This window comes from Trichechus manatus, unplaced genomic scaffold (genome assembly GCF_000243295.1).
Source record: "Trichechus manatus latirostris isolate Lorelei unplaced genomic scaffold, TriManLat1.0 scaffold00021, whole genome shotgun sequence".
In the NCBI taxonomy this organism is placed as follows: Eukaryota; Metazoa; Chordata; class Mammalia; order Sirenia; family Trichechidae; genus Trichechus; species Trichechus manatus.
Genome location: NW_004443957.1, coordinates 10,541,322 through 10,551,498, shown reverse-complemented (window position 1 = coordinate 10,551,498; position 10,177 = coordinate 10,541,322). Strand labels below are relative to the sequence as shown.

Sequence of the window (10,177 nt, the reverse complement as noted above, 5' to 3'; positions counted from 1 at the left end):
TGTCCCCTTCTGGCCCTTGTTCCTGGATGGCTGCGCCTCATTAGTCCCATTTGGTTTTTAGGGCTATCCACTCCCCGGCTGAATGGTGAACCTCGGAAATGACTTCACCACTGAGCTAAAAGGGTGTGTGGGGGCCATACTCTTGGGGTTTCTCCAGTCTCCTTTAGGCCAGTCAATCTGGGCTTTTTTGTGTGAGTTAGAATTTTGTTCTACGTCCTTCTCCAGCTCTGTCCAGAACCCTCTGTTGTGATCCTAGTCAGAGCAGTCAATGGTGGTAGCCGGGCACCATCTAGCTCTACTGGACTCAGTCTGGTGGAGGCCTTGGTAGCTGTGGTCCATTTGGAATGACATTTTGTTCACTGTTTTTTATTTCCAGTACTGGACCTGGCACATACATAATAAATATCAGTAAAACATTTTTGTCAGATCACTGATCTTTAATTCTTTTACAGGAAATTGAAAATGGTTTCTACCTCTAATTTCTAATGAAAACTGGCTTAGGGAAGAGAAGCATTGTGAATAACAGCATTTAATGTACATTTTGTTATGAATTAAATTGTATCCCCCAGAAGTATATGTTGTAAATCCTAACCCCAGTACCTTTGGATGGGGCCCTGGTGGCACAGTGGTTGAGCGTTTGGCTGCCAGCCAAAAGGTTGGCAGTTTGAATCCACCAGATGCTCCTTGGAAACCCTGTGGAGCAGTTCTGCTCTGTCTGTAGGGTGACTATGAGTAGGAATTGACTCGACGGGTTTTTTGCTTTTTTATACCTATGGATATTTGAGAGTAGGGTTTCTTTTTTATATTAATGAGGCCATATCAGCGTAGGGCATGTTTTAAGCCAGTTGATTTTGAGATATAAAAAGAGCAGATTAGGCACGGAAGCAAGCAAGCAGAAATGGGGGAAAGATCGCCATGTGGAAATTGCCACGGAATGCTGAGGAGAATGCTAAAGAAGCTGAGACAAGTGTTTTACCCCAGAGAGTAGAGAGAGCCTTTTCCTAGAGTTGGTGTCCTGAATTCAGGCTTCTAGCTTCCTAAACCATGAGAAAATAAATTTCTGTTCGTTACAGACACCCACTGGAGGTATTTCTGTTAGGGCAGCACTGAGAGACTAAGAAATATTTATATATCGGCCTGTATGCATAAAGAAACTAAAAGGGAAGTAATAACAATGATTTATCTGTAGAGGTGGGTTGGGAACTAAGAGGATGGTAGATAAAGGTGGAGGAAGATACTTCACTGTAAACATTTAAAAAAATTTTGACCCACAAGAGTATTACTTTAAAATTGTTTTATGTAATTTTTAAATATCTGTTGAGACTATATTATAAATACAGAAGTATATGTTAAGATAAATTTCTTTTTCTACCTTTTCTGTGCTTTTATGTTTTCAGCATTTATTTCATTTCACTATGTCTGGGTCAGTGATTCTTATTTTCTCCCCCTGAAAAAAAACCACCTTTGAGAATCCGTAAAAGCCATGGATCTTCTTCCCAGAAGAATGAGCTTGTGTATATAAGCAGTTTTGCATACTGTTTCCAAGGTTTACTGATGCTTTGATCTAGGCCAAATATTGTTAGTATTAATATGTCAAGGATATTTTCAAAATCTGTCATGGGTTCAGTGGTGGGTTTATGTGCAAGGTAATCCAGTGTGGGGGTGAGGGGAAGCACTAAAACCCTGCCATTAGCAAGCTGCATGACTTTGAGCAAAACTTATTTTACTTCTCTTGTCTTTGGTCTCCTCCATGTCAGGCAAATGGTATAGTGTAAAGTAGACCTGGCGTTTGTTGTGTCTTGTCTTTGCTACTTACTACCTGTTTGACCTTGTACAAGTTCTCTGAATGTTATTTATACTGTTTCTCTTTAAAAATAAAATAATTCCAACTTCTTTGGGTTTTAAAGATAAAATGAAAAGAGTTGTTTGAAAAAACTTAGTAATATTTGTTACTGGTAGGGACGTGATAAAAGTTAGCTGTCATCCAGAAAATTGGCTAGACTGGAACTAGATGTTCTCTAAGGTTTCTTTTACCAACAAAGTTTTATGATTCTGTTTTCTAAAATTCTTGTTACAACAGAAATTTTTGGAAAATTTGTTTTGATAGCATTGACCTGAAAACATATGGGAAAATAGTGAAGTATTTTAAATCTGTACAACTGATGTTGGCCATATTTTCTGCTTCTACAGTGCCAGACGTGTAGTAAAGACTCAAATACTTGCTTAATTTTAAGATTCATGAAAGAAAATATATAAGTTAGAATTTCTTAATTTGTAGTTCTTAAATACCCTACAGTCTTTGAATACATTTTCATAGGTATGTGAACTCTTTGAAATTATATGTGAAGTTTTTCGTGTACCTGAATTGGAATGAGAATTTATAGCTTTCATAGTGAATAAGACAAATTAGGTCCCTGCTGTCATAGAATTTATGTTCTCATAGGGGAAGAGAGACACTGACTGAGTAAACAAAAATATAAGCAAGAAAAATACAATTTATAGGTAATGCAAATATTTTATAGATAATTGAGAGTGATGAAAAGAGACTTGGAGGTTATTTTGGAATTTAAGTGCTCAGAGAAGGTTCTGAGGAGTTGACATTTTTGATGATACATAAATGAGAAAGAGTAGCCTCCAACTCAAGGATCAGGTAGTGAGAATAGCTAGTGTTAAGACTGTAAGATTGGGAATAAGCTTCATCTGAGTAGCCAGAGGGTTGTGGGGTGATGGGGACAAGTGATGAAGTTGTGGAAGTAGTTACAGGTTGTATCATTTAGGGCTTTATAAATCAGAGTAGCCGGGATTATTTGAAATATAATGGGAAGCCATTTCAGGGTTTTAAGGTGGAAAATGATGAGAAAAAGAGGCCCAAGACAGAGCCTTGACAACTCCAGCATTTAGAAGTTAAAAGAGATCAGAATAGCCAGTGAGATGGGAAGAATAAGGGGAATGGGATTCCTTGACACTTTCAAAAGGCCATCTGTTTCATATCTTGCAGAGAAGAGAAGATTAGTACAATGACCTGCCCTTTACATTTGACAACAAGCTTGCCATAAGTACTGAATGACTGTGAAGTCAGTAGCTATTAGGGAATGCAGCTTTGTGACATTGGTTTATACCAACTCCAGTACCTTACATGGTTTTTGAATGAAACTACAAATAGTTTTCCCTTCTTTATATTTAATCTGTAATCTATGGGTGGTAATATGGTTAAGAGTTTGGGCTATTCGGCCAGAACATCCAGATTAATATCTCAGCTCTCTTAGTTTACTCAGCCTCTCTAAACCTCCGTTTCTCTCATTTGTAAAGTGGAATAACAGTAACCAAAAAACTAAACCAATTGCCATCAAGTTGATTCTGACTCATGGCAGAGTAGAACTGCACGCCGTAGAGTTTTCATGGCTTTGATCTTTTGGAAGCAGATCTCCAGGCTTTCTTCCAGGGCACCTCTTGGGTGGGTTCGAATCTCCGTCCTTTTCGTTAGTAGCTGTGCGCTTAACTGTTTGCACCACCCAGGGACCAGGATCATAATGTTGTTGTATGCCATCGAGTTGATTCAGACTCATAGTGGCCCTATAGGATAGAGTAGAACTGCCCCATTAGGATTCCTAGACTATAAATCTTTATGAGAGCAGATTGCCAGGTCTTTTCTGTCCTGCAGCAGCTGTGGTTTCAAACTGCCAACCTTTGGATTAGCGGCCGAGCACTTAACCATTTTGCCAGCAGGGCTCCTTTAGGATAATAGTACCTACCTTTTCTAGGTGTAAGGCATTTAGCACAGTATTTGGTAAACAGCTCTATAAATAGTAAAAAAAATGGTAATGATGTGCTATAAAATATTTGTATTTTGTATTCTTTTCTGTTTGTATAGTTTTTAGTGCTTAAGAGAATAAAATATTGTGTTTTATCTTTACATTATGATTAACAAATTTTAAGTTCTCTACAGGGCCATACTTACAGAACCATTAATTCTATCTACTTCATTACAAAGATTAGCGTAGGGTCAAATGCTTTATAGGCATTAATATAAACTATTAAGCTAATCTATAGAAAGTTTCATATGGATGATACTTTATCAATTTAAATGTGGTAAAAAAAAGCTGTAGGGGTGAGACTGGACTTAAGGTTCCTTTTGAGTAGTTGAATTGAAAAGGAAGACATTTTCAATTTTTTCCTTTTTCTTTATTTTCTAGGTTATATTTCACACTATGTGCTGACTGTATCTACAGAAGATATTAAAAAAAAAAAAGACAAACTTTTTTCAAAGATTTTGATTCCAGTGGAATCTGTGCTTTAGATTTTTTTGTGTGTGTGTGTTAGTAAATTGTAACTCCAGAAGCAATGCCTGTACAAGCTCCACAATGGACGGATTTCCTCTCCTGCCCAATTTGCACTCAGACTTTCGACGAAACGATTCGAAAGCCCATCAGTTTGGGCTGTGGCCATACTGTCTGCAAGATGTGCCTGAATAAACTCCACCGCAAGGCTTGCCCATTTGACCAGACCACTATCAATACAGACATTGAGCTTCTCCCTGTGAACTCAGCATTGCTGCAGCTAGTGGGTGCTCAGGTAAGATGAGTGATTTAATACTTTTTAATTTCTCGATGTGTTTGTTCCTCCTGAGGGAAACCTGTGGAATTAAAATTGGGTAATATTGCCTTTTATTTAAGAAGTTACAATTCTGTTAGATACTATACATATCCTTTATTTCAGTATATTAGGAGACTATTGTGGTAGTCCATTGTTTTTCAGTCATAGTTCAGTAACATCCATTTAATCTAGGGGTCACCTTTTCAACAATCCTAGCTGTTTAGCCCCCGAAAGAATCTAAGGAATAAGTAATAAGGTCCTCTTTGCCTTGAGGAAAATACCGCTCATAAAATCATTGCACTTTAACTCAGTAGGCGAGGTGAAGCTGCTTCAGGCGTATTTACTTAGTAGATCCTAATAGAAATAAAAATGAGGAGGGTGATAAAAAACTGTAACGCATAAGCAACAAAATAAATAAAAATATAAAACAAAACTTAAAGCATACCTTTTGGGAACCATTTATTTAGAGTAGGAACAAATATCTCTAGGAACCTAAATATAAAAGTTAGTCTGGTAATTCTGAAGGTAATACTTTAAAAGCTTTTTGCTAGTATTCTCAAATTAGAGATAAGTTTCCTCAGAAGGGTTCACAAGGCCAAGGGAGCCAACAAAGGGATCAGGTTTTTGAGAGCTGGATACAATTCTTATTTATCTCACTACTAAATTTGTACAGTATGAGTTTGAAGTCCCATATAATTCATCATAAATCATTTTCCAAATAAAAATACTGGAAATTTGGATCTGACACCACTAATCTTTTATAGATTGATCTTCCTATAAGCTGTTAAAACAGGGAAGGTTGATATTATGTATGTTGGAAGAAAGGAGAGCTGTCACAGAATAGCTTATTCAAAGGGAAACAGTTTATTTACAAGCAAGCCTATAATGTCACTAGCAACACCACAAAATAGTTGTCAGAAGGGAAAATGCAATTGACTCTTTGTCTTTTCTTTTGGAACTTAATTTTTTTTATTTCATAATCACTTTTTCTTTCTATTTCAAAGTTCCAGTATGACACTTTAAAAAGCTGACTTCTTTAAAAAGTTAACTAAGGATGAACTAATTCTTATTCTCTGTAACGAATAAGACCTTGTCATATCAACTCGAAGCCCTGGTGGCACAATGGTTAAACATTTGGACTGCTAACTGAAAGGTCGGCAGTTTGAACCCACCAGCTGCTCTGTGGGAAGAAGATATGGTGATCTGCTTCCATAAAGATTACAGCCTTGGAAACCCTATGGGGCAAATTCTGTCGTATAAGGTCACTATGAGTCAAGATCGACTCAATGGCAATGAGTTTTGTGATTTTTGTCATGTCATAACAAACAACTAATGTTTATGACATTTGAGGATAATATCATCAATGCATCCCTACCCAAACTGTTAAGTGCTCTACTGCTAACTGAAAGTTAGTGGTTTAAGTCTACCCAGAGATGCCTCAGACAAAAGAGCACAGTTCTACTCTGACACACATGGGATTGCCATGACTCGGAGTTGACTTGACTGCAATCGATTTTTTTTTTATTTAATTTTTTAATTATTTTCTAGACCTTAACACAGGATTTGGAATATAGAAGAAGCTGAATATGAATGACTTCAAATGTGTCTGATTCAGAGTTGGTCTCAATACAAGTAAACCTAGAATTAACTAAGCTCATTTTATCCAAATCTCCAATAGTGTATGAAGCAGAAGGGAACATTTTCTCTAGAACTAGTAGGAAAAGAGTGAAACACCATATCTGGTATCTTCTAAACAGTATACGTTGTTGTTATTGTTAGGTGCCATCAGGTCGGTTCTGACTAATAGCGACCTTATGTGTGGTAGAATGAAACACTGCCCATTCCTGAGCCATCCTCATAATTATTGTTATGCTTGAGCCCATTGTTGCAGCCACTGTGTCAGTCCATCTCATTCAGGGTCTTCCTCTTTTTCACCGACCCTCTATTTTACCAAGCATGATGTCCTTCTCCAGGGACTGGTCCCTCCTGATAACATGTCCAAAGTATATGAGACAAAGTCTTACCATCCTTGCTTCTAAGGAGTGTTCTGGCTGTACTTCGACCAAGACAGATTTGTTCCTTCTTCTGGCAATCCATGGCATACTCACTATTCTTCACCAACGCCATCATTCAAAGATGTCAATTCTTCTTTGTGTTCCTTATTTATTGTCCAGCTTTCACATGCATATGAGGCGATTGAGAATACCATGGCTTCGGTCAGGCACACCTGAGTCCTCACAGTGACATCTTTGTTTTTACACACTTAAAGGAGATCTTTTGCAGCAGATTTGCCCAATGCAAGGAGTCTTTTGATTTCTTGACTGCTGCTTCCATGGGTGTTGATTGTGGATCCAAGTAAAATGAAATCCTTGACAACTTCAGTGTTTTCTCTGTTTATCATGATGGTGCTTATTGGTCTAGTTGTGAGGATTTTTTGTTTCCTTTATGTTGAGGTGTAATCCATACTGAAGGCTGTGGTCTTAGATCTTCATCAGTAAGTGCTTCAAGTCCTCTTCACTTTCAGTAAGCAAGGTTGTATCATCTGCATATCCCAGGTTGTTAATGTGTCTTCCTCCAATCCTGATGCTGTGTTCTTCTTCATATTCTCCAGCTTCTTGGCTTGTTTGCTCAGCTTACAGATTGAATAAGTACAGTGAAAGGATACAACTCTGACACACACCTTTCCTGGCTTTAAGCTCCTTATTCTGTTCATATGACTGCCTCTTGGTATATGTACAGGTTCCTCATGAACACAATTAAGTGTTCTGGAATTCCCATCCTTCTCAGTGTTATCTATAATTTGTTATGATCCACACAGTTGAATGCCTTTGCATAGTCAATATAAAACACAGGTAAACATCTTTCTGGTATTCTCTGCTTTCAGCCAGGATCCATCAAACATCAGCAATGATATCCCTTTTTTCCATGTCCTCTTCTAAATCCAGCCTGAATTTCCGGCAGTTCCCTGTCAGTGTACTGCTGCAACTGCTTTTGAATGATTTTCAGCAAAGTTTTACTTGGGTGTGATAGTGATGATATTGTTCGATAATTTCTGCATTCTTTTGGATCACCTTTCTTTGGAATGGGCATAAATATGGATCTCTTTCAGTCGATTGGCTAGGTAGCTGTCTTACAAATTTCTTGACGTAGATGAGTGATCCCTTCCAGCGCTGCATCTGTTTGTTGAAACATCTTAATTGGTATGCCATCAATTCTTGGAGCCTTGTTTTTTGCCAGTGCTTTCAGTGCAGCTTGGATCTCTTCCTTCAGTACCATTGGTTCTTGATCATATGCTACCTCTTAAAATGGTTGAACGTCATCCAGTTCTTTTTGGTACGGTAACTGTGTATTCCTTCCATCTTTTGATGCTTTCTGTGCTGCTTAGTATTTTGCACATAGAATCCTTTAGTATTGCAACTCGAGCCTTAAATTTTTTCTTCATTTCTTTCAGCTTGAGAAATCCCAAGCTGTTTTTCCCTTTTGGTTTTCTTACTCCACGTCTTTACACATGTCATTATAATACTTTACTTTGTCTTCTTGAGCCACTGTTTGAAATCTTCTGTTCAGCTCTTTTGCTTCATCATTTTTTCTGTTCGCTTTAGCTACTTGACATTCAGAGCAAATTTCAGAGTCTCTTCTGACATCCATTTTTGTCTTTTCCTTCTTCCCTGTCTTTTTAATGACCTCTTGCTTTCTTCACGTATGATGTCCTCGCTGTTTTTCCACAGCTCATCTGGTCTTCGGTCATTAGCGTTCCATACATCAGATCTATTCTTGAGATGGTCTCTAAATTCAAGGTCGTATTTGGGCTCTCGTGGATTTATTCTAATTTTCTTCACTTTCAACTTGAACTTACATATGAGCAATTGATGGTCTGCTCTGCAGTCAGCCCCTAACCTTGTTCAGACACATTGAGCTTTTCCAGTCTCTTTCCACAGATATAGTCAGTTTGATTCCTGTGTATTTCATCTGGCAAGGTCCATGTGTATAGCTGCTGTTCATGTTGTTGAAAAAAGATACTTGCAGTGAAGGAGTCGTTGGTCTTGCAAAATTCTATCATGCGATCTCCGGCATTGTTTCTGACACCAAGGCCATATTTTCCAACTGCCAATCCTTCTTGTTTCCAACTTTCACATTCCGATCACCAGTAATTATCAGTGTATCTTTGATGAAATTCAGACTGCAGAAGTTGGTATTTATTTTGTAAAATTGCATTTGTGTATAAAATTTCCATTTTACTATCTTTTTTATATTTTCTTATAAGTAAGAAATTCATGGGACGAGGTAGAGGGATGAGGAAATAATTCAATTAATATTTGAAGTATGTTTTTATAAGACTTAATTCTTTTCTTTTTCTTAGATTGTGGGTCTTTTGTCTTCTTTTTAATTGCACAAGCAATACAGGAAAAATGAACACTTCGGGAGGCTCCATCTAGTCCTACTGCTCTACTCAGTTCCCTGTTTAAATTAACCACTGTTACCATATATGTGTTTTCAGATCTTTTTTTTTTCCTTTTATTTACTTATTTATTTCCATACAAAATTTATACGTACTTTGTTATGTGACTGTAATTGCCCTCCGCATACTGTGACAGCACACTCCTCCTTTCCACCTGATTGCCCGGGTCAATTCAACCAGCTCCTAACCCTCTCTGCTTTCCCATCTCACCTCCAGACAGAAGCTGCCCGTTTAGTCTCTTGTATCTACTTGAGCTAAGAGGCACACTCCTCACAAGTATCACTTTATGTCCCATAGTCCAGTCCAATCCCTGTCTGAAGAGTTGGCGTTGGAAATTGTTAGTTCTGGGCTGATAGAGAATCCAGGGGCCATGCTTTCCAGGGTTCCTCCAGTCTCAGTCAGACCATTAAGTCTGGTCTTCTTACTAGAATTTGAGTTCTGCACCCCACCTTTCTCCTGCCCCACCTGGGACTCTCTGTTATGTTCCCTGTCAGGGTGGTCATTGGTGGTAGCCGGGCACCATCGAGTTCTTCTGTTTTCAGATCTTCTTAAAGAGTGTACATAATATGTTTTAATATATACACAAATAAATATACATGAACATTTAATACATATATGTATATTTAAATTGATAGCTTCATTCTGACAGCAGCCTGTTATTCCAAAGTATGGATTTATTAGGCCTTATTTAGCCATCCATTTTTTTTGTAGAACCTTTAGGTTGTTTGTGATTGTTACCCTTTGTGATTTTTGTTCTGTTACAAACTATGCTTCAGTGAGCATTCTTAATAAAGTTTTCTAAGATCGTAGTTGTTGTTAGTTGCCGTCAAGTTGCTTCTGGCTTATGGTGACCCCATGTATGCAGAGTAGAACTGCTTCATAGGGTTTTCAAGGCTTGACCTTTCCAAAGCAGATCACCATGCCCATCTCTGAGGCACTTCTGAGTGTGTTTGAACCACCAACCTATCGACTAGAGGTTGAACATAGAATTTCTAGGTCAAAGAGTATGCATATTTTTAATTGTAATAGTTGTTGCCAGATAGCCCTCAAAAAAAGGATATTCTGAGAGAAAGGAAACCAAAGACTCATAGTAGAAACTAGTCTGCAGGATTGACAGTCAACACA

General features: G+C 37.9%; 1 protein-coding gene across 3 annotated transcripts in view; it reads left to right on the top strand.

Annotated features, from left to right (window-relative positions):
• The window catches only part of RC3H1 (ring finger and CCCH-type domains 1), a 93,514-nt gene that overhangs the window by 33,854 nt on the left and 49,483 nt on the right, over window positions 1-10,177 (top strand). For all 3 annotated transcript variants that reach the window (XM_023728043.1, XM_023728044.1, XM_004372831.2), the window contains exon 2: window positions 4,194-4,572. In XM_023728043.1, the coding sequence (XP_023583811.1) occupies window positions 4,342-4,572 (231 nt within the window). In that variant the 5' untranslated portion in view covers window positions 4,194-4,341. The remainder of the gene's footprint in view (window positions 1-4,193; window positions 4,573-10,177) is intronic.